The sequence below is a fragment of the Silurus meridionalis genome, chromosome 10 (assembly GCF_014805685.1).
Source record: "Silurus meridionalis isolate SWU-2019-XX chromosome 10, ASM1480568v1, whole genome shotgun sequence".
Classification (NCBI taxonomy): domain Eukaryota; kingdom Metazoa; phylum Chordata; class Actinopteri; order Siluriformes; family Siluridae; genus Silurus; species Silurus meridionalis.
In genome coordinates, this window is record NC_060893.1 from 3,460,801 (window position 1) to 3,486,411 (window position 25,611).

The 25,611-nt window shown below is 39.7% G+C and overlaps 1 protein-coding gene across 1 annotated transcript; it reads left to right on the top strand.

Annotated features, from left to right (window-relative positions):
* Window positions 1–92: 92 nt before the first annotated feature.
* pkp2 (plakophilin 2) lies at window positions 93–25,610 on the top strand. The gene is given in 14 exon segments (XM_046859625.1): window positions 93–407; window positions 5,946–6,010; window positions 6,087–6,360; window positions 6,362–6,671; window positions 6,768–6,903; window positions 8,817–9,024; window positions 12,022–12,199; window positions 12,293–12,410; window positions 13,103–13,273; window positions 14,359–14,535; window positions 14,754–14,907; window positions 15,275–15,461; window positions 21,583–21,670; window positions 22,903–25,610. Coding segments are annotated over 14 exon segments (2,352 nt in total). The 5' UTR covers window positions 93–190; the 3' UTR covers window positions 22,972–25,610.
* The last annotated feature ends 1 nt before the right edge of the window (window position 25,611 follows it).

Sequence of the window (25,611 nt, forward strand, 5' to 3'; positions counted from 1 at the left end):
GTGTCCAGGTGTCTTGTTCAGGTGACGCGGTGGAAGGAGGCCACGCCCTTTGGTAACCACAGGACACTCCCTAAACAGAAAGAGAAACACCTGACGCACAAAGGGACGGAGCTCGGAGAGGTGAGAGAGAGAGAGAGAGAGAGAGAGAGAGAGAAAGCGGCTTTGTATTCCCCGATAAAACGTCGACGATATGGCGGCGGACGAGTCCATGTTCGTGAGGACTGTGCTGGGGCTGAACGAGGCGTTAAAAGCCGAGGATTCGAGCTTGGCGCTGCCGTCGGAGGACAGGCTCACCCGCGCCGCGGATCGGAACCGGGACGAGGACGGAACGCAGCGGCGCAGCCGAGTGGAGCAGCAAGTGCAGCAGCTCACCTTGTCCCGGAAAGCGAAACGCTCCACGGTGAAAGGTAAGGAGCTCTGAAGGAACCCGGTTTATCCACAGGGAACCTTCAAAAGAGTAAGTTCTCTTTTCATTAACTTCAACTTCATGCAGTTTGTGTGTTGGTCCAGAGTCTGTCTCCAGGCCTTCACTAGAAATGGACCAGTTCTGGGATTGTGATTATCTCCTCCTAGTTCTAACATCTCAGAAATCCATTTGGGAAATGACTAAGATGTACTTGTTCAGTAGAGGGAAGTTTCTGAAGGTTGTGGTTTCGAGCCCCATCATTACCACAATTGGGCCCTTGAGCAAGGCCCCTAACCATTTGTGCTCTGTATCATGGCTGACCCTGTGCTCTGACCACAGTTTTCTAACTTCACTGAGATATCTGATGAAAACATTTCAATGTGCTGTAACGTACTTATAGAGTCTATCATTAAAGCTGCAATAAGCATTTTTGGGGCCATGCTTTCAAACTAACTCGGTGGTCCCCAAACTTTTATCTGTGAAGGCTGCATAATTTTTTCTTTCTTTAATTTTGGGTTGATCTGTAAGAGAAAATGTCGTGAGCGGGAGCGACTACCTGTATTATTGTGGAGATTTTATGATTTAAAATTAATTTACCTTTGCCTCTTAATGCTTATTTTTTGTTATTTTGTTTTCAAGAGACGTATCGCCTAATAAAAGAGCATTATTACGATCATAATGAAATTTTTTCATATTGCAATTGAAATAAACAGATTTCTGATTGTTTTTTAAAATAGATATTGGAAAAAAATTTACATTCCATGTAAAATTGTACTGAATTTTATTTAAAAAATTTATTAAAAGGTGCCAATGGAAAAAAATATATTAATTAATAAATATAATTATGAGTAAACAATTTTAAATAATATATATAATATAGCGCTCTCCGTGCAGCGCACAGTCTTGTGTGTTAAAACAAACAGCGCACAGTGTCAGTGATTTACCTCTAGAGGGCGCTTTCATAATGACAGCAGCCCGGAAGCCAGAAAAACTGTCTGTGTGGATTTTTCCGAAATTCGGAAAAGGACTAGCAAAAAAGCAATGACAAAACCAAGAAGAAGCAAATTAAACAACAAAAAAAGATTCTTGCATTGAACTGGAGGATTTCTTGGATTAACAATGTTCAAAGGTTTGGATCATAAAATACCACCAAATTCAGCCCAATGGTGGCGCTAGAGTGTTTGCAGCACTTTGCCCAGGTTTGATCAGAAGGTTGCTCAGGGTCTTTGCCAAATTGTACCGTTCTATGGGTTGCAACTGGCAACACAACCTGCCGAATAATAATGATTGATTCTGATTGGATAGTCTTGTCTTCTCACTGGTAGCCAATGATGTAACAAAACCCAATTCTATACAGATACAACTAATTGAATCCATTTTTTGAACATGTATTATATAGAAGTTTGTGGACACTTTTACACATTTAGTCTCTATTTACTCTTAGGATTATGAACCTTTACTCTTCTGAGAAGATGTTCCACTAGATTATATGAAGGTGCTTATTTTATCCACAAGGGTGTTAGTATAATCAGGTACTGAGGTAGGTGAGGAGGCCTGGGGTGCACTCAGCGTTCACATTCATCATGTCCAATAGGGTTGGAGCTCTATAGCAGGAGATCTTTCAACCCATGGAAAGCAGATCTTAATGGATCTGGCTTTGTGCACAGGGGCATTGTCATGTCACAGGTTTGGGTCTCCTAGTTCAAGTGAAGGAAACATTTCATGCTAATGTGCTTTTCAGTCATGAATCTTATGTAAATTTGCATTTAATTTAGACACAGTATTTCATAATAAAAGTGAAAGCATGTTAGATGTTTAAAAACAAAACCCATGAGATAAGGTTTAATTTTTGTATTTCTTAACAATGTTCCTTCAGTTCATTGAGGTTTGTGGGTATTTGTTTCTGCACAGCACTTTTCATTGTCCTGTTGCATCACCCAATTCGGCCAAGCTTTATCAGTCAGACAGATGGCCTTAAATTTGACTCTAGAATTTGACTTCGGTATACAGAGGAGTTAATGGTCAACTCAAAGTTTACAAGGTTCTCAGGCCCTATACGGTGCAAAACAAGCCCAAATCACCACCCCCTCCATCACTCACATCACTGTGAATCATGACCAAACATCTCCACTTTGGTCTCGTCTGTCCAAAGGACATTGGTCCTGTCTTTAGGTTGGTTCTTTCAAACAAACTATACAATCATGCACATTTAACATGAGGCCTGTAGAGTCTGAGATGTATTTCTTCAGCTTCTTTGAGCTTTGCGTTATCCGACTGTGGGGTGAATTTGCTTCGACTGGGAAGATTGACAGATGTCTTGAATGAATAATGTTCTTTACTGTATGTTAATGGACTTGTGCAGTGAACAATGAACAGTGGCGTTGAGGATGGATTTGGACTGTAGTTAATGTCAACAGTCCGCTACATTGACCTCAGGACTACAGTTTGCTTCTGATCACCGTCACTGCACCCCGCAACATCATTTATCTGTAATAAATGGACATTCGGTGCAACCCAGATGAGGATGGGTTTCCCTCTTGAGTCTGGTTCCTCTCAAGGTTTCTTCCTTATGCCATCTCAGGGAGTTTTTCCTTGCCATGGTCACCAGGGACAAACATACACTTCTAGAGAACATAATTTTTTAAGAGATAAGATAAGATAAGATAAACCTTTATTCGTCCCACAGTGGGGAAATTTCTATGTTACAGCAGCAAGACAAAGAAATAAAAATAGATGCAAATATATATAAAAAAGAAGAATATACAAAAAAATAAAAAACAGAAATAAAAATAAATAATAATAACAATAATAATAATAATAACAAAAATAAAAATAAATGCAAATATCTAAAAATAATATACATATACTACAATACCAGTATATATACAGTACAATGTAATAATACGAATAGGAGAAAAAACAAAAGTACGCTTTTAAGTCGTTTTGAGGTAGTATTGCACGTAAATTGCACGTAATATTGCACATAATATTGTACCTGATTTGTTTAATAATATTTCACACAGATAAAGTTATTGCACATCTTAAAAAGTAATAGCAGTGTTGTATGTTGGTGACTGGTTTTACTGGGAACAGCTTTGGTTGTATAGTCTAATAGCAGCAGGGAGAAAAGACCTTCTGTATCGCTCCTTCAGACACTTGGGATGTATTAGTCTGTTACTAAAAGAGCTGTTTAGCGATGTAACGGTTTCATACAGGGGGTGGGAGGCGTTCTCCAGCAATGATGATAGTTTTGTTACCATCCTCCTTTCTCCCACCTCCTGTACAGTGTCCAGGGGAATCCCCAGGACAGAGCTGGCCTTCCTGATCAGCTTGTCTAGTCTCTTCCTGTCTGCAGTAGATTTGCTGCTGCCCCAGCAGACCACTCCATAGAATATGGCTGAGGCCACCACAGAGTCAAAAAAGGTCTTCAGTAGCTTGGTGATAAAGACCAAAAAAGGTCTTTATCACCACATTATCTGTGTAAAGCTGCATTGAGACACTGTTCATTGTTCAAAGCGCTATGCAAATAAACATGAACTGAATTGAACTTTTCCCAGATTGATGGACTGCAATAATTGCTTCTTAAAGATTTATATCTGATATCTATGGCATTAACACACGCCTGAATACTCCAGACCAGCAAACTACTAAAAAAAATGTAGGCTTTTATTGCTGATGATTAATGAATTCAGTGCATTTAATTGAAGTGCCTCTTAATTCCTATTGAAGCAGTAAAGGTATATGCAGTTATTCACATCTGGCTTTTCTATTTTGGGGTTTATTTTTAGTAATAGCATTGTTTAGTATCTCTTGTATTGTTGTTCTGAGGTTGTATTTATCTCATGTTAAGACCTGAAAAGGACCACCCAATTAATTGTCATGATGTCCTTAAAAACCCTTGATTTCAAAGAGGGTGTACTTTTATTTTCACATGTCTGTAGATTGATAGGCAAAACAATTTATTGTTAAATGCAATCAATTTAAATTTAACTCAAGGGGTCTGAATACCTCTAACTTTTTTGGTTTGTTTCATTCGAAGCATTTTCCAGCCTGCTATTGTCTAAAAAACAAAGCAGAAACCGAGCCAAGCCTTGTTTTGTTGACTTGCCATCAGCATTTGTCACAGACGTTTCAGCAGATCCATGAACTATACAGGATGTCCCTGTTATGAGTCACTGCCTGCTGGCTGGGGAATTTGGCCGTGTGTGTGTGTGTCAGGTTCACATGAACGGATTGTGTGAAATGCATGCAATTTTTCTTTTATACTTCCTTATGCATTTTGCAAACCGTGAATAAAATCACTCCCAGTGCATGATTAAACCTGGGGTAACTGGGTTAGTAAAGCAGCGATGTTTACCCTCTGCACAAATCGACCACAACATGTTCGTTAAACTGGTTTAATGATAAGTTTTTAGGAGAAGAAATAACTATCTGGTACATGTTCATTCAATTAAATTTTATGGATGTTGCACCCCTAACGTGACAATTTGGTAAAGGAAACTCCCGGAGACGATATGAAGGAACCTTGAGAGGAACCAGACTCAATAGTCCCTGATTATGTGATTATAAATAAATTCACTACATAACTGTAGACTCATCATGTATATATTGTGGTCTCAATATGGAGACTAGAGAGCAAAACCCAATGGAGTCCCTTGTAATCCATAGCCCTTGTCATGTTCTCATCTAGTCCAATGCCTTAATCACTATGCTCCCACCTCCCCAGGTGCTGATGTAGGTGAGATGAGGAGGCCTGGGTTGCAGTCAGCATTTACATTAATCATGTTCAATAGGTTTAGAGCTCTATAGCAGGATATCTTACACGTCAATCAATGGAAAGCAGATCTTCATGGAGCTGTCTTTGTACACAGGGGCATTGTCATGCAGAAACAGGTTTTGATCTCCTAGTTTAAGTGAAGGAAAAATTTCATGCCACAACTAGAGGTCGAACAATTCATCGGTTTTGACAATTAATCAGCACTGATAAAATAACACCTACATATCTGTAAAAATCTATGCAGATAGTTTTTCCGGGTTGCATTATACAAATCATTGACACCATGTGCTGTTTATTTAAAGGTGTATTAATTTTGCATGTAAATATTTGTATTTATTTTTGTAGTGTTACTTTTTGTTTTGAGTCTTTTGTTTTTTGCTCAATATTTATTACAGTAATAATTTTCTATTAATGCATTTTCATGACTTACTGCTGTTTTTATTTATTTATTTTTATAATAACGTTCAGTACTATTTTACCTGGAGTGTTATGTTTTTTATCCAGTATCCATTTTAAAAACTATTGGTTGATTTAATCAGTTATCGCCAAGTACAATCCAGCTTCGCTATCAGTATAAGCTAACATCGCTAACATCTACTACCAGTCGACCTCTAGCTACAACATCCAAAGACGTCCTGTACAATTGGAAGCACATGCAGGTGGAAAAGTCGAGTGTCCCAATACTCCATATAGTGTACATACAGATGAAATGGTGCTTAAGAATTTGTATTTGGGACTTATTTTGTTTTATGAATTTTACAGGAAGTACGTCTAGCAGCCAGTTAACCAGCAGAACATCTTTCAGAAGTGGTACAATGCCTATGAAGGTACTTTTATTTTTTTTATTTTCTTTATAAATGAACAAACACGATCAACACGATACTGAAATCACTTTTGCTGCAGCTTTTCCCGTCACATTTTGACCATAATGACGCTTCAGGACTAAGTAGACCGGCGCTTTGGATGAATAAACCTCAGTGGGCAAGTCTGCGGTTTCCTCCAGGGAACAGAGGAGAGTACGGGTTGTACAGGTGTGGCTCTTCAGGAAACGGCTTCAGCTGGAGATCTGGGGGTTTTACTCTCCCTGCCATGCGAGCCGTGTCCTCGGCCGACCGTCTCCACGCGACCTGTCTTCTGCAGAACTCCGCCAGTTCCGAGATGTTTCAAACTGCTCGTCCGTTTTTTCGGTCGCTCGGCTACGCTTAAGCTTCCGAACCAGGTCGTCGATGTGGACAGTCTCGACGACGTCTTTCTGCCTGACAGTCCACACGTCGCTGCACTGACAACAGAACATCAGATGATGTCACAGACTGTCCAGAGAACGCCCAGTCTGCATGAAGACGCAGTGTGGACGTTACCGAACATGCCCCTCATATTTCACGACGTCAGGCAGAGACGGGAATCCTTGAAAAGACAACCTTCAGTGGTGAGCACACAGAAAAAAATCGCTGCAAACAACCAGCAGGAAGCAACAACAAATGCTCTGAAGTAAGGCTTAAGAGTTTCACTCGTTTCTAGGCTTTGGTTTCGTGACTCGCCAGGGATTTAAGGAGTGTAAAAGATCTTTGTGTTTGTGCCACACAGAGACGGAAAGCGAGCTGCACCGACTACGATGAGGATGGCTGTAAATCTCCTCACTGACCACAACCAGGAAATGCAGATCTCTGCTGCAAACTTCATCCAAAACCAGTGTTTCAGCAGCGCAGACGCTAAGATAAGGGTAAGCACTGCTGACCCCGGACCCCTTCTTTCAGAAACATCACACCATTTACAGCTGTTTAAAGGACATGTTGAGGAATTTATATAAGGAGAAACGTTCGAACATAACCTTCAGACGTTCAAACATACCTTTGTCCTTTCAGCATCACGGTATCAGAAGCGTCATTAGAAAAAAGTTTGAGCACTGTGTAAAATGTACATAAAAACAAACCGCAATGATTTGCAAATCTCGCAAACCCATATTTTATTCACAATAGACCATAGAAAACATATCAAATGTATAAACTGAGGAAATACAGTTACAGGCACATTAAAAATAATAATAATAAATTGCTAATTTTGGAATTGATTGCAGCAACACGTCTCAACAAAGGCGTAGCATCATGTCTTCTTTTAACAACGTCTGGGAACCAAGAAAGCCAGTTGCTGGAGTTTTGGGAGAGAAATGTTTTTCCATTCTTTCCTGATACAGGATTCTAACTGCTCAACATTCCTGGGTCTTCTTTGGCGTATTTTTCATGTCAAGATATCTCCTCACCATTCATGTGCTATTGTGAATAAAATGTGGATTTGCGAGATTTGCAAATCATTGCTTTCTGTTTTTTATTTACATTTTACAGTGTCCAATCCTTTTTGGAATTGAGCTGGTACTAAAAATAAAAATGCTACAATTTCTGCTCATAGAAATTCCAATTCATACGTGCATATTAAATAATTTTTTTTATTTAAATGATCATCATTGATTCAACCATCACACCTCACATTTGCATTCCTGGTAATTTATGAACACACCACTCTGTTGCACAAATCCCACCGTAATCCAGAATGATGAATTTCTTTTATCTGCAATATCCTAAAAAGAGGATATTATACAATACAAAGAGGAAAACATCCTCATTTGTTATGTAAATAAAAAAAATGCAAAACCCGTTTGCCATTTATTTCCCCCATATTAAAATGGCTCATTATAACTTCATTTGCATTTTAATTTTCTACATAAGCCAAGTCAGAACTTTCTTTTTCAGGATCTTCATCGGAGCATAATTATTGCATCGTAATTAAACGATTATCTTAAAATATTGTAGATATCAATACAACAACATTCTATGTAAAATAACTTATGCCTAATGAAATAAAATTCTATGTATTACATAGTGCATCTACCTATATAGACCTTATAAGCTCCGCCCACTTCTACTCTGAAACTGTTTTGACGTATTGCTTCTAAGGTTCAGCAATTTAAAACATTATTTTCTGCATAAGCCAAGTCAGTTCTTTGTTTTTCATGATCGCCGTCTGAGCGAAAAAAAGAAAATTGAAACGATACTACTAGTGGGCTGGTTTTTTTTTTTTTTTTTGACTGAGTGGCAAAATGCAAATGAATTCACCTTCATTTTCCAATATTTAAAGAACCCGAGGCCACTTTAGTCCAAATCCATTTTGAATGCTGACCTAAAAAAAGAAAACAATACACAGAATGCGGATGAAGCTCACAGCAGGATGCAGGAGACTTCAGTAGGTAGTCGAGGAAGTGAGATTGTCTGGACGAAGGTTTTGTGTGAAGCTCTAACCAACACTGCGATCTTTCTGACTGATAGGAGCTGAAGTGAAACTGAGCTGTGACTATGGAAAGCCAAAAGTGTCAGACTGTTTCTGTTGTTCCGGGAACCGGATTCAAACGTGCTTCATGATGCTAAAGTCAATACAACTAATTCCAGAAACAGATGATAAGGAGCACACAAACATGCCTGGTTATGTTTTGGCAAACCACAAAATCCTTTGTGTACTTTTTCCCCCCATCATGCACATCATGTCTATAATACTTAACCTTATATATTTGATCTGTATTACCCATTCACAATAAACATGTCATAGAAACATTATTTCTAATCTCCTTTCTCCTCCACACTCCAGCTCTGTACCCTGCAAGGGATCCCAAAGCTTCTGAAGCTCCTGGACTCTGAGAGCAGTGAGGTGCAGCAGGCCGCCTCGGCCGCCTTGAGAAACGTTGTGTATGAGAACAACGATAACAAGATGGAGGTGAAAGACCACGAAGGTGTCGGTGTGATTCTGCGCCTGCTCAAGACGAATCGTGAGGTAGAAACCCGGCGGCAGCTCACGGGTTCGTAACCATCCAGATTTCACTCCAGACTTACTCATAAATCCGAACTCCGTGGTGATTCGTGATTCCTGGTAATTGGAACATCTGCATGTTCATGCAAACACCTGATCATCTATTAGCGTAGAATAGGACAGATTGAAGATTAAAATCAAGCATCAAAATGGGGAAAAACCGTCATCTCAATGATTTTGAAGTGTGATGGTTGTTATTGGATTAGTTCAAGTTTTTTCAGAAGCTGCTGAGTGCCTGCTTTTTTTCCCCCCTATAATAAACTTTAGAGTTTTGCAATGGTGCAGAAAACATCCTGTTCAAGAGAGGTCAGAGAACAATTGGCCAGACTTGATGTTGAGTAATAGTTTTTTTCTTGGAACAAAAAGGTGGATGAGCTACAAGAGCAGAAATGTTGTTATGGGTTCCACTCCTGCCAGCCAAAAACAGGAATCTACGGTTAGATTATATATAAATTATATGTGTATATATATATATATATGTGTGTATATATATATATATATATATATATATATATATATATATATATATATATAATATAAAATATATTATAAATTCTGTATAAACCTTATTCTGTTGTGCCAGTAGCTAATTGTAGACGTCGTAAAATCTTTGGGTTCTTGATCAGAAGATCAGAGGTTCAAGCACCAGTCCTGCCAAGCTGCCACTGTTGGGTCCTTGAGCAAAACCCTTAACCTGCAAATGCTTAGTTGTTTATAATGTAAACATTCATTAAAATAATGAATGTAAGTCCCTCTTTAGAAGAGCCTCTGCCAAATGCCACGAATGTAAATGTGAGAAGCAGCTTCTGGTTTTTACCTCCAACATTTATTGAAGCTTTTAACCTGTTACCTGCTTGGATCTTATGTCCTGTCCTGGATAATTGCTTGAACGTTTTTAGTGTTCCTATTAAAGTGGCAATATACGTACATTATATATAGCACTTTGAATTCTTGCAAATGAAGAAACTCTGATTGTCTCACTGTTTGTCCAACGTGCACTATTGTCAAGATGGTCCAAGATTGCCAGGTCTGCCTTTATGAACTCACCCCCGAGTCCATTCCCATTCCATACATAGTGATGCCACTTGTTGGACGTCTGTGATTGGCTAGCAGCGTAACACGGATCCATTGATGGAAAGACGCAACGTCTAGTCTTTCCCGTCTTTCCAGGCTGTGTGTGCGCTGTTCCCGGTTTCAGCAATCCATCGAAAAATTTTCTTTTCACAAGAAACTTTAAAGCAGTTCTGATTTATTCAAACACTAATGAAAATGAGGTAGATTAGTTTTAGCTTCATTTCTTTTGTGAAATGCAAATAATCTGTATTTAATTTATTTTGTTTGTGCCAAGCCTAAATTTGCATTCGCATTCATGCGTGGTGTCAAAGTAATAGTGTAATTATGTAATAGTGTATGAACATTATATATACGCAGGGTGGCAATTAAAAAAAATTAAGTGTCGTAGTAAGGCATTTGGTTCTCACGCAGTATCAGAACCGCTCTGAAAATGTACTGGTGGGTGAAGATTGTTCCAAAAAACGCAATTCCTGTAGATGATGTTTGAGGATGATGGTGCTGACGATGACGGCGATAACGAATTGCTCCATCTACAATGTCGCTCCCACATGTGTTCCAGCAGCTGCGAAAACCACAGCATGTATTTTCCATAATTTCCATCCTCATTAAACCGTTCCAGCAAGCCCAATAGGTCAATAGAGGTCATGTTCAGACTGAAACTTTCCACTCCCCCAGTATAGAAACATTACATCAGAGGAAAAAAGACGTGTTGATTTTCCATCTAGGGGACCTCATTACAACCACCAGTTTTCCCAGAACTGTAGAAGATTTATAAATGTTATGTTCAACGAACTGGGGTTTGAAAATGTTATTTTAATCACTGACTGGTTCTCTTAAATACAACCTTTACCATGCTGTTGATGTTCCTATTTTAGTACAGGGAAATGCATCTCCAGGTGATCACATTGGTTGTAGAAAGATTGCTTGGGAAAAACTATCATAAGGTTGGAGCTCACCCCACCTCCTCTTTTCCTTATACTGGGATTGGACCCAGTAACAGTTGCAGCTGTTTTTAACAAGACAAGGATGACATTAAGGGTGTACTATTATATATTGTCTCCGATGACGGCGCAATTGTTGTTTTAACTACGCGCAGTTTGTTACGGAGTGAATCGCAAAACCCCAACAAAACACACCTACGGTACAAAGTGCACGCATACGTTACGTGACAAAGTCTAGTAGGTCAGACGAGTGCACGTTTAGTGTCCCCACACGATTCGGTCCACTGAAATAGTAATGACTCATTTATTAACAGTGACTTACTGGTGGGTTTAATTTCACATTTAACATCTTCCTTTTTTTTTTTCTTTATAATCTCGAATATCAGTATTCAACATTTTATGTTTAAGATATCAAAACATTGCTTATAGTATTTATGCTTTTATAACTGCAGGGTAAAGCATCACATGTCTCTCTAAACTGTATTAAACAGTGTCTAATTACATCTAAATGCCACTTCAGATGCGGCTTCTTTTTCCTCTGGATTACGAAGAGGAATTTTGTTGGTACTGATTTGCTTGGTAACAGACAAAATGTCTCATTATTCCAAGTATAAAAATTAGACTTAAAAGACACTTTTAGAAGAAAAAAGGGGTTTGTAACGGTAAAAGTCAATTGAAACTCTGAAAAGATTCTTCTGTGTCTCTGCTGCCCCCCACACACACACACACACACACACACACACACACACACACACACACACACACACAGAATATGAAGACATTTTTAGGAGGCAGCTGTCCAAAGTAGATCTTAAGATACCAGCACAATAACACGCTCAATTTGTCAATACGTGACCCCACGGATAATTCCAGATAATTTTTTTTTTTTAGACACAGTTTATGATCCTACAACTTTGGGGAAATAAAGGCAGCTGTTTAAAAGCTTGTAATAGTTGGTTGTTTTTCCTCAGGGCTGCTGTGGAACTTGTCCTCTCATGATATGCTGAAGGAGCAGTTAGGCAGAGACGCAGTAAAACCCGTCACTGATTCCGTCCTTGTGCCCTGCTCGGGGATCACTGAGGGCGAAGATCCCAAACTGGAGCTTCTGGCAGATCCTGAGGTCTTTCTTAATGCTACAGGCTGCCTAAGGTGTGTGTGTATGTGTGTGAAGTTGACTCAAGCATGGGTCAAGTGTTCTTATGTCCACACTGCTGATGCATGTGATCTATATATATTTGATAGAAACGTGAGTTCAGCTGGACCGAATGCACGCAGGTCTATGAGAGACTGCGATGGCCTCATCGACTGCCTCGTTTATTACGTCCGTGGAACCATCGCCGATTATAAACCTGACGATCAGGTATTTCATGTCCAAACATCTACCCGAGCTCGTGTCTGTTGATCACAAACCTCAGGAATAACGATTTGAATGTTTAATGGTTTTGTGTCAAACTCTAGAATCACACAGTTTTATTGGCAGGTACAGCAAAGGGTTCAGCATTGAGCATTTTACAGTATTATGAAATTGTCTTGGTGTCAGGTGCAAACATATACACAGATACGAAATGTGTACACAGTTTTTAAATAAACTATAATTAATTAAATAAATACTGTATACAGAAAATAGCTTTGCATGAGCAATTTAGAATGTAAAAGTGAAAGTGACTGTCCAAACAAATATACAGACATAAAATATATACACAATCTAGAGAGAAGTAAATATTGTATATAAAAGTGAGTTTGCATGAAAAGTAGTACAATTTAGAATATAAAAGTGACTGTCCATAAGTGTTTTTTTTTTTTTTTTGTTTGGGTTGTTTTTTTTGTTTTGTTTTTTTTTTGGGGGGGGTCATCTGGGGGTAAGTAAGGCTGTGAGGTCCTGAAAGAGTTCGTTTCCAGGATGAGAGGATTCAGCTGCGATCCTGGCTGCAGTCTCCTGGTCCTGGAGACGAACAGCTCCTTACTGTATGAGATTTCTGTTTGTGATGCGGCGCTCAGTTATACTACGTTTCTGTATATTATATGTATACAAATGCACTTTCTCCTTTTTAGGCATTAGAAAACTGCGTATGCATCTTGCATAACCTCACCTACCAGTTCGAGTGTGAGGTGTCCGAGGCGAGCAGGCCCGTGGTGCAGGAGTCCAGACAGAGCGCAGCCACAGAGACCCAGAGACCCGGCTGCTTGGTTATAAGAAACGCCAAACTCACTGAGGCAGACAATGTTAGTCTTTCTCTTTTTTTTTTGTGCTCTCAGACTAGAAATAACCCAAGAGAGTTTTGTGTGCAGTTCATTTTTAGATATTGTGCAAAATACATGCCAGGGTCATGCCAGGGCTCCATGTGCTCACACACTCATTCACACACTCATATGGCAATGTTGAGTTACCAATTTAACTACCGTCATGTTTGTGAGCAGTGGGAGGAAACAGGAGAAGCGTGAAGAATCCGATGTGGAGAAACTCCACACGCACTCGAGTTCAGTTTGTCTCAGGGACTTTTGAGCTGTAAAGTGTAGCACATGCATATAAAATTTCTCTTTCGAATAATAAATTAAGTTCTCTGCATGAGGAGTTTGAGCGAGTGCATGCTCTCACAGGTCTTCTTTAAGTTTTCTGGTTTTTGTCATGCTTCCCCAAAAGCGTTCACAATTTCCAACGTTAATTCGTTTATAGATGTGCGTATTATCAAGGTCGTTTCTGTAGCACTTATTTATTTTTTATTTTATTTTTACACAATGGACATTGTCCTAATGCAGCTTTATAGGATGTGCAAAAAAAAAATGTTTATATAAATGAGTTATATTTATTAACCCCTGATGAGCAGCCTGGGGCGACTGTGGCAAGGAAAACCTCCCTTAGATGGTATGAGGAAGAAACCTTGAGAGGAACTAGACTCAAAACCGAAACCCATCGTCATTTCGGTGATATCAAGAGTGTGATTTATAAATTTTAAACAATATAGAACACTGGAAAGTGAGCAATACCATGAGTGTGTGATTATGATTGATGTCCTTTCTACTGTCTTGTACAGTCAGAAGAACCAGGTGCTCCTGAGCAAAAAAATAGTTCAACATCTGAGATCATTATAGATCCCACACGACATCCTCCGTGCCAGAGCCTACAAGTGTTCAATGATGGAGAACCCACATATGTAGATTAGTTATTTTGAATAGCAATTAAGAGGTTGTATATTCTCAAAGTCCAATTTCCAAAATGTTCTTGAAGTGGGATCAAAGTCGAGGGCTGGTACATAAACATATGTAGAGAAAGTTTATATCATTGTTGTCATTGTCACCGGGTGTTCTAGCACTCGGAGTCTGAATTCCCTCAGCTGGAGGAGAAGTGTAACCCGGGCGGTGTGGAGTGGCTGTGGAGCAGCATCACCATCCGCATGTACCTGTCACTACTTGCTAGAAGCAATCGCCAGCTCACACAGGAGGCGGCTATAGGAGGCATGCAGAACCTGACCGCAGGAAACGGAGAGGTAAAGGCCTTTTTTATTTTTTTTTGTATGTATGTACAAAAATGATTCCTATATAATGTAAATAAGATAAAGAAATTACATCTGTAACCCCTCATTGGATTATATAGTGTTACTGTTCTGGTTCTCATCACTTGAAGATCTTCCAGTGACTTTAATGCAGGTTAGTTCGGGCTCCGGTGTTTCGCTCTTATGACCCTAACCCTTTCCACTGTGTTCAGGTGTCACAAGCCATGGCCCACACCATCATACAGAGAGAAGGAGGCCTGCAGCAGGTAAAGAAGGTGCTCCAGAATGGAGAGGACGATGTGAAAAGAGCTGCCGTTTATCTGCTCAAAAACCTGTCACGCTACAAGGAGCTCCATTCTGATATAAGTAAGCGTTTCGTCTACATCGCGCGCACACAGTCTGTGGAAGTCCAAAAGACTGTGGGCTATTTCTTTATTTTCTGGTGATCTGATGATTATGTAAATAAAATTATATATCTGTCTGTCTACCCATGATCTTTGATACAGTGCATTGCAAAAGTATTCATACCCCTTGAACATTTCCACAATTTTTGTCACGTTATAAACACAAACTTTAAATATTTATTTTATTGGGATTTCATGTGAGGGACCAACACAGAGCGTCGCACAGTAACCAAAGAGTGCTTGCATTTATTCCAGTTTTTGGAACAGAAACCTTTTCTGTATCATGTCTAAATTGAAACATTGCATTAATGGTATTGATTTCTCTCTAGTTAACGAGGTGTTGCCCGAGCTGGTTGTGATGCTTCACACTTCAGACACGGACAGACCGCGGACCGCCGAGGTCACATCTCTCTGTCAGATTCTCAACAACCTGAGCCAGGCGTCCCTACACAATGCCCGCACTGTCCTCAACAACGGCATCCTTCCAAGGATCATCAAAATTAGCAGCAAAGAGAGGTAGTGCATCTCTCTATCAAACGCAACACATACAGTATCTCACAAAATTGAGTACACCCCTCACATTTCAGCAACCATTGTAGTAGACCTTCTCAATGGACAATATTATAGAAATGAAACTTGGATATATTTTAGTGTAGTCAATGTGCAGCTTGTACAGATTTACTATCCTCTAAAAACAACTCAAAATACAGCCATTATTGTCTAAATAACTGTGAACAACAGTGAGTTCACCCTCAGTGCACATGTCAAATCTGTGTAAAAAGTGTAAATATTTTGTGTGAGCACCATTTTTTATCCAGCACTGCCTTCATCCTCCTGAGCATGAAATTCACCAGAGCTGCACAGGTTGCTGCTGGGATCCTTCACTCTTCCATAATGACATCACAGAACTGCTGGATGTTAGACACATGGCACTTCTAAACCTTCTGCTTGAGGATCCCCACAGCTGCTCAGTAGGGTTCAGGTTTGGAGACATACCTGGCCACTCGATCACCTTCAGCTTCCGCAGCAAAGCAGTTGTCATCTTGGCATTGTGTTTAGGGTCATTATTATGTTGGAAAACTGCTGTTTTGCCAGTTTCTGAAGGGCGGGCATCATCTTCTGCTTCAGATTGTCACAGTAAATGTTGGAATTCATGTTTTGTTCAATGAACTGCAGCTCCACAGTACCAGCAGCACCCACGCGCTCTGACCATGATGCTACCACCACCATGCTTGATTGTAGGCAAGACACATTTTTCTTGTTTCTCCTAACCAGGGTGTCGCCACACAAGCTGGACACCATCTGAATTAAGCAAATTTATCTTAGTCGCATCAGACCACAGGACATGGTTCCAGTAATTCATGCTTTTGGACAGGTTGTCTTCAGCAAACTGTTTGTGGGCTTTCTTGTGAGCCAGCTTTAGAAGAGGCTTCCTTCTGAGACGTCGGCTTGTTGCAGTCTGCAGCTGATGGTCTAAGCATTGACAAGCAGACTTTTAGCTTCTGCAACCTCTAAAGCAATGCTGCAGCACTCGTGTGTCTGTTTTGTGAAACCAGCTTCTGCACCTGACGCATCGCACTAGAACCTAACATCTTTGATGGACCCTTGCGAGGCCTGTTCCGAGTGGAACCAGTGTTGTAAAACCTCTGTATAACCCTGGTCACTGAACTGTAACTCATTTTCAGGGTGTTACCGATCTTCTCAAAGCCTCAGCATCTTTGTGGAGAGCAAGAATTTTGATACTCAAACCTTTAGAGTGTTTTTGCCATGAGGTGCCATGTTGAACATTCACTAGTCAGTATGAGAGAATTGTACTCAAAGCATCAAATTATAACTACTAAAATACAAGATGGTCCCGTCAAGCAGACAAAAACATGAACATAAAAAAAATATGATGTGGCTTTGCATGGTTACACAACGTAGAGAAATGTAGCTATCTGTAAAATCCACTATTGGTTGATAATGGGTAATGGTTGATAATACAATTTTTACATTAAGTTCATTTAAATTTTATCTGTTAACTGAAGTTGATGCACTACGAACTAACAAACAAGATGCAGCACACAATCACACGCCAAAATCAACAGCATGTGGCATCAGAAATTTGCCTCTAGAGGCCGCTCTTTTAATGACAGCGGGCCAGAAGCCAGAAAAAATATTGACTACATAGTCAATATAAACTATATAGAGGCTGCTTTCCTCCTGTATAGTGACCGCTCCAGCACCAGATGCGATCCGGAAAAACTATTGGTATGTATTGGATATCGGCCTATAGTTCCAGCGATCAATAATCTGTGCCAATTAATCTCCAATGCTGTTACCACACGTTCTGAGGCACACAGTTATATTTGGATTCCAGAGCATGGAATTTTTCCTTCACTTAAACTAGGAGTTCCATAAAGGTCTGTTTTACAAGATATCCTGCTATAGAGCTCCAATCCTATCAAACAACTTTGGGATGAAGGTGAATGCTGACTGCACCTCAGACCTCCTCACCTCACCAACATAAGTACCTGACTTTACTAACACTGAATGAATCTCCACAAAACCTAGTGGAACATATTTCCAGAAAGAGAGGAGGGTATTGTAAGAAAGATCAGAACAACGATGATCGCAATGAAGAAGTTTATAATTGTGTAGCAGTCACAAAATACATGAAGTACTTTGGGTTCATCAAAAAGAAAAGAACACATTACACATTTTTTATACTGTTCTTCCTTTTGAAGTGTAAATAGGATTTAGCCTTTAAATGTAAATTAAGTGTAGGAAATGGGTAAAGGTCCACATGGCTGGGAGATAATACTATCTAGCCAGAGGTCAGCAGATGCTTTGGGGTATTGTTTAAATGATAATCATGGGCTCGTATACTTCTCCCAGAATGATTAAATTAAGGCTATGAGTAAGAGTGATTCAGCTGAAATTCTTAACTACATAACTACCGCTTCTTCTTCTTTCGGCTGCTTCCATTAGGGGTCGCCACAGCCGTCTCCATACCCCCCTGTCCTTTACATCTTCCTCTTTCAAACTAACTACCTACGTGTCTTCCCTCACCACAACCATAAACCTTCTCCTTGGCCTTTCCCTTTCCTTCCTTCCTGGTGGCTACATCCTCAGCATTCTCCTACCGATATACCCCATGTCCCTCCCCTGCACATGTCCAAACCATCTCAATCGCGCCTCGTTCACTTTGTCTCCAAAACGTCCCACATGCGCTGACCCTCTAATAAACTCATTTCTAATCCTGTCCATCCTTGTCACTCCCAACGAAAACCTCAACATCTTCAGCTCTGCCACTGTCTCTAAACCATACAACATTTCAGGTCTCACCACAGTCATATACACTTTCCCTTTCACTATTGCAGATACTCTTCTATCACAAATCACTCCTGCTATCACTCTTCTCCACCCTGCCTGCACTATTTTCTTCACTTCTCTATCACACTCTCAATTACTTTGCACTGTTGACCCCAGGTACCTGAACTCCTCCACCTTCTCCACCTCTCCCTGAAACTGCACCACTCCAACCCCCCTCCCTCTAATTCACACACATGTACTCTTACTCCTAATGACTTTCATTCCCCTTCTCTCCAGCACGTACCTCCACTTTTCCAGGCTCTTCTCAACCTACTCTCACCACAAATAATAATATCCGCAAACATCATGGTCCATGGAGACTTGTGTCTGACCTCGTTCAACCTGTCTATCACCACTGCAAACAGGAAAGGGCTCAGAGCCAATCCTTGATGCAGTCCAACCGCCAACTTGAACCAGTCTGTTGTTCCTACTGCACACTTCACTGCTGTAACACTGTCCTCATACATGTTCTGCACCACCCTCACATACTTCTCTGACACACCTGACTTCCTCATACAATACAACAACTCGTCTCTCGGCACCCTATCGTAGGAAATCGTACTGTTGCTTACATATAGTCACCTCTTCTCTCAGCCTGGCTTCCACTACTCTTTCCCATAACTTCATGGTGTGACTGATCAACTTAATCCCCTGTAGTTCCTGCAGGTCTGCACATCTCCCTTGTCCTTAAAGATTGGTACCAGCACACTCCTTCTCCATTCCTCAGGCATTCTCTCACCTTACAAAATCTTGTTAAATAATCTGATTAAAAACTCCACTGCCATCTCTCCTAAACATCTCCATACTTCTACTCATCTGGTCCAACCGACTTTCCACTCTTCATTGCTGCTCTCACTTCCTGCTTCACCATCTCCACATGATCAAACCCTCTCTCTCTCTCTCTCTCTCTCATTTTCCTCATTCATCAGCTGCTAAAAAAACTCCCTCCACCTTCTCAACACACTCTCCTCACTAGTTAACACATTTCCATCTCCATCCTTTATTGCTCTAACTTGCAGTACATCCTTCCCAGCTCGGTCCCTCTGTCTGGCCAATCGCTACAAATCCTTTTCTCCTTCCTTAGTGTCCAACTTCTCCTACAGCTCCTTATGTCTATTCCTTTGCTTTTGCCACATCCCTCTTCACCTGCTGCCGCAACTCCTTGTACTCCTGTCTACTTTTTTCATCACTCTGTCGATCCCAATTCTGTTTTGCCAACCTCTTTCTCCTTATGCTCTCCTGCACTTCCTCATTTTAACACCACGTCTCTTTGTCTTTTTTCTATTTCCAGATGTCACACCAAGTACCTTTCTAGCTGTCTCCCTTATCACTTCTGCAGTCATCCAGCACCTCTTCACCACCACCGAGCCCCTGTCTGACTTCTTCCCTGAATCTCACACTACAGTCTTCCTCCTTCAGTTTCCACCATCTTATTCTTCTTTCAGTCCTCACTCTCCACCTCTTCTTCTTCACCTCCAAAACCACCCTACAGACCACCTACACTGTCTCCTGCCAACACTTTACAGTCTCCAATCTCTTTCAGATGCATCTCCTACATAGAACATAGTCCACCTGTGTGCACCTTCCTCCACTCTTATACGTCACCCTATGCTCCTTTTTCTTTTTAAAATAGATATTCACCACTGCCATTTCCATCCTTTTAGCAAAATCTACCACCATATGCCCTTCCACATACCCATCACCTCCTCATCACCTCTGTTCCCTTCACCTACATGCCCATTAAAGTCTGCCCCAATCACCAATCATTCTTTTCTAGGTACACCTTCTACCACTCCATCTAATTTACTCCTGAATTTTTCCTTCTCCTTCATCTCATAGCCCACTTGTGGAGCATAGGCACTGATGACATTTATCATCACCCCTTCAACTTCCAGCTCCATGTTCATCACCCTATCAGAAACTCTCTTCACCTCCACTACACTCTTACTGTACTCTTCCTTCAGAATCACCCCTACACCATGTCTCTTTCCATCCACACCATGAAAGAACAGTTTAAACACCTCCAATGTTCCTGGCCTTTCCACCTGGTCTCCTAAACACACAACATATCTACCTTTCTTCTCTCCATCATATCAGCTATCTCTTTGCCTTTACCAGTCATAGTACCAACATTTAAAGTACCAACCCAAACCTCCACTCTCCTACACTTCTCTTTTTCCAGCTGTCTCTGTAGACGTCTTCCTCCCCTCCTTTTCCTCCTTCGGCCAACAGTAGCCCAATTTCCACTAGTACCCTGTTGGCTAACGATACCTGTGGCGGTCGTTGGTAACCCGGGCATCAACCGATCCGGTATGAAACTCTTATTTGTGATCCGCATATTTGATTTGGCACATGTTTTACGCTGGATGCCCTTCATAACACTACCTTCCCCGTTTATCCAGGCTTGAGACCGACACTAAGAATGAACTGGCTTGTGCAACCCTAATGGATGTGTTAGGAACAACTACATAAATACTTTTGTCATATTTAAGCCTTTTTGTGGATGAACTCATTCCGATTTATCTTGGTGTGGAATCTGGGTTGAGGCAGTCTGTAAATTCCCACAGTGTTATAACAGCAAATAAGAAGTACATGTGGAATGGAATGTTAAAAAAACACTAATCTTACGGTCAGGTGTCCACAATTATCCATTGTCTCGCTTTAAAATAAACATGGTTTGAAATGGTGTTGCAGCTACAGTGCTGGAAAAACACACCCCTCAATGTTTGTTTTTAAGCACTAAGTGAGTTAGCTAACCATGATGAGTGACAGTTTTAACATGCAAAAACGTGTGTTAAATTTCACTCTGGAATGAATATAGTGATCTGTCTAAATATAGCTATGTCTATCCAGTGATTGGTTTCAAAAGTGTTGTGTTTACTGTTCATGCTGTAGGCAGCTATGTTGATTTCATGTCATTGCTGAACTCCAGGTTAAGAGTTCCCAAATAATCTGTCTTGTCTTTGGTGTCAGAGATTTTCATACTCATTGTTACACACATCAGACTTGCTGTTGAACAGTGCCAACTTCTACAGCTCATCTGAAATCAGTGAAAAGATCTGCTATTTGTCAAAACTCTCTCTTATGCTCCAGGCCATGAATGCAAATGCAGTGCTTGTTGTTTTCTTCAGCTCAGATCACAGGGATCTGTTCGCTGAAAACAACTTGCTTCTTAATGTTTAAAATGCAGGCAACAAAACAAACAGTTTCTCATTAGTGTACCATAATTAATCCCTAAGCCTAAATGTATATTTACTGTTTGTCTGTTTTTGTCACTGTGTAGGCATGGATCCACAAAGGCTGGCCAGGCTGCTAGTGTTCTCCTGCACACACTCTGGAGACATTCTGAGCTTCATGGCAGCTACAAGAAGGTCAGTGAGTTTAAAGTTTAGGCCACTTATTTTATATGAACAAGTATACTGTATTGATGTATTGCAAATGTGTTATATTAGGACAACTAGTGCATCTGGAATCTGGTCCATATTGATTTATTCTGGGCTCTTTCTTGAACCAAGATTTCTCCAATTTAAGACCTACAGAACACTTTTCACTTGAGATGGAATCAGTTTGATGACAAGGAAATAAAAATTAGTAGTTTTAAAGGTTGGTAAAACCGCAGGGTTTTACATTAGTGCAATTACGGGTGGAATGATTTAATATATCATATCAATATCATATCGATGTCAACATACAATATCAAAATATATCAAGAACCCAAGGCAAGGCAAAGTAAGATTAGGTAAGGTAAGATAAGGCAAGATAAGATAAGGTAAGATTAGAATAGGTAAGGTAAAGAAAGGCTAGGTATAGTAAGGTAAGAATAGGTAAGGTAAGATTAGGTAAGGTATGGTAAGATAAGAAGGCTAGGTAAGGTATGAATAGGAAAGGTAAGGCTAGGTAAGATAAGAATAGTTTAGGTAAGGTCAGGCTAGGTAAATTCCGATTAGGCTAGGTAAGGTATGGTAAGGCTAGGTAAGGTAAAGAAAGGCTAGGTATGGTAAGGCTAGGTAAGATAAGTCTAGGTAAGGTAAGATAAGGCTGGGCAAGATTAGAATAGGTAAGGCTAGGTAAGATAAAAATAGGTAAGGTAAGGTTAGGCTAGGTAAGATTAGAATAGGTATGGTAAGGTAAGGCTAGGTAAATTCAGATTAGGCTAGGTAAGGTATGGTAAGGCTAGGGTAAGGTAAGGTAAAGAAAGGCTAGGTAAGTAAAGGCTAGGTAAGGTAAAAAAAAAAAAAGGCTAGGTATAGAAAAATAAAGCTAGGTAAAGTAAGATTATATCAAATAGAACTCGAGGAAATTATTTTGCTAGAGTCTGCTTCAGATTACAAGGAAAAATAAATCTAATGAAATATAATTAAAAAATAAATTACATTTTCTATATATACAAATGTATCCAAAAAAAAAGGTGCTTGGGAACATACCTTACAAAAGTTACATAATTTACTGTGTATCATGATATAATGGTTTTGAGACAATCTGCAAGTCATGCTGCAAAAAGGTGGTTTGTTTGTTTTATAAAAGAATGTTTATAAACTTTTGTCTTGCTGTGTGGGTGTGGGTGTGTGGGTGTAACTGTTTAATTTGTGTGCATATGCTACAGGCTGGTTACAGGAAGACAGATTTCGTCAACAACAGGACGGTGAAGGCGGTAAATTCAGCTCGTAACTGACCTCAAGTGGAAGGCAGAAGAACTTCACAAAAGAAAATTCTAAGCTATAACAAGTCGAGACTCATTGTTCCTGCGCTGCACTTCCGTGGCTCTGCTCCGGTCTCATTGCATCTCCTACAGGGTGGTAGAATTGGACTGGTATTCTTATCTTACTGCTGAGAAAAACTTATCAGTGTCTTCACCTCTGATGGCTTGTAGACTATTCTGCTGCATTCAGCATCTGGGGATACACGAATAAGCACTTCCGTGGAGTTGCGTTGCAACCATGTTCCAAAAAAACACCATTTGTGTGTGTTACATTCAAACAACACAAATTATATATGTAAATGTTATATATGTTAAAAATAATTGATGGCTCAAAGGCAATTGAAAACTGTATTGTATAAATTTCAGCAGGAATAAACCTGTAGAGTTCAATGTGAATGAACGTCAAAAAAGAGTAGATGAATAATGTGGTTTAGAAGGAAACTTTTGAGGTAACTTGCCTAAGCAATTTACTGAGGTAACATGCTGAGGTTACATTTCTACGCACCAACTGAGGTAGCGTGGAGAAGTAACATACTGAGATAACATTCCTAGGCACCAATTAAAGTAATGTACTGAGGTAACATTTTATTTCTAGAACATTCTTTTTACAATACTAGTGTAAAATGTCTAGTCAACTTACTGATGCAACGTCTTGGTAACATGCCTAAGTTACATATTGAGGTAACGTGCCCAAGCAACTTCCTGAGGTAGGATCCTGAGGTAACATGTCTATGTAATGTGCCACTGTTACATATTGATGTAAAATGACAAAGTAACAAGCCTATGTAACAGACTGAGGTAATGTTCCACGGTAACATTCTAATGTAACATGCCTAGGCACCAACTGAGGTAATGTACTTGGGTAAAGTGCCTAGGCAACTTACTGATTTAATGTCTTGATGACAGGCATATGCTACACATTGAGGTAACATGGCTATGGCATCAACTGAGGTTACCTCTGGAAGTTGCCTAGGCATGTTACCTCAGGACCTTACATGTCTAGTTAATGTGCTACCGTTACATATTAAGGTAACATACTGAGGTACCATTTCCAAGAAATGTACTGAGGTAACATACTGTCGTGGTAACAGGCTAATGCTCCATTCAGCAGGGTTTGTATTTACTCTACTTCCCATTTCAAAACTTATTTTAGAAATCCTGAGTTGACATGAAGTTGGCAGCATGGAAGAACTCCATCAATTAGGAACCTGGCAAATATTCCGTAATTTAGTAAATTAGTAATTTATCAACATGTCTCTTGGAAAGTTGAAAAATTCCTGGTGATTTTGTCTTGTGCAAATACATTTAAAGGCTGCAATCTCGGTTTTAATCTCAGCTACAGCATAGTTCATGTTCTCTGCATTTACTGATCTCCAGATTTGATGTTCTGCCTCCACGTCCAGCCCTATTTCCTGATCTGTGCATAATGTTCTGTATTTTTATTCTGTTTTTAAATGCTTTTTGTTCTCCTTTGTAATAGTTTCATACAATTTAAAGGTTAGGGAAACGTTCCTTACTTCACTGAGCATTTCAGTCATCTCATTATTCTAGATCTTAGATTTCCCCTTATTGTGGAATGTTTGCAGGACATTAGTGTATTATTTATTATGTGTAGTGAAGTTTGCATGGACGTCCCAGGCAGCTCCAGTTAATTTCAGCAGTGAGGTTTTGACGATTTCTCCAGCCTGCTTGGCCATTTGGAGCAACATGAAGTAAAAACTTTAGTAAATTCAGGATGCACTTCATTTTTTTTTTAGGGCTTTTTTTATTATCAATATTCTTTTTTACCTTTTTATTACAGTCTTGGATATGTCAAAGATTAGTAACAACATTGACTTTTGATGCATTGTTATTTTTGGTGCAGCATCAGATTTTATTTTTTTCCTCATTCATTTACAGTTTGTGGATGTTTCTGCCCTATTGACTGCAATTATACCGAAATTTATTGACTGCTCAGCCATGACGCTATATAATCATGCATTCTTGATTGTTGGTGGTTTCTATAGAAGACCTAAGCAGCAATGCATAATGATGTTATAAAATGGCTGAGTTTTCTTGTGATTCATGTACCCGCTGCAAATAATGGTTATGGTTATTATCCATAATGCTGCCGCTAGAAAATGCTTCTATGCCGAATACACAGAAAAAATAAGTACTGATCACGAGGAAACAATGTTTGTCAAGATCATGAGAAAATTAAGTCATGATAACTAGAAAACAAGAAGATTTATGCAGTTTCAAAGAGGAAAATTTCATTAAAACTTTTGCATAGATTTTTTGCAGCTAAAGAATATTGAAAGAGAATCAAGTCAGACATAGACACGAGCTGTTCCTTTTTGTGACGCCAGAATAAATCAGCTCTGCATATTTTTCAAATTGTGACTTGCTTTCAGATTCCTCTCTTCCTTTAAGGATGTTTTGTTTGGTTTCTATAATTTGAGAGGTAAAAAGCAAACATGATGAACACTTTTTTTTATTATTGTTGTTTTATTACTGATTGCCAAATCTCATATTCATTGTTTTTTGTAAAGTAAGTCCAGCAAGCTATATCCAAGCTATTTCATCCTCAAAGAACTCAAAAGCTGTTAAGACAATAAACCTGTTGAACCGTTT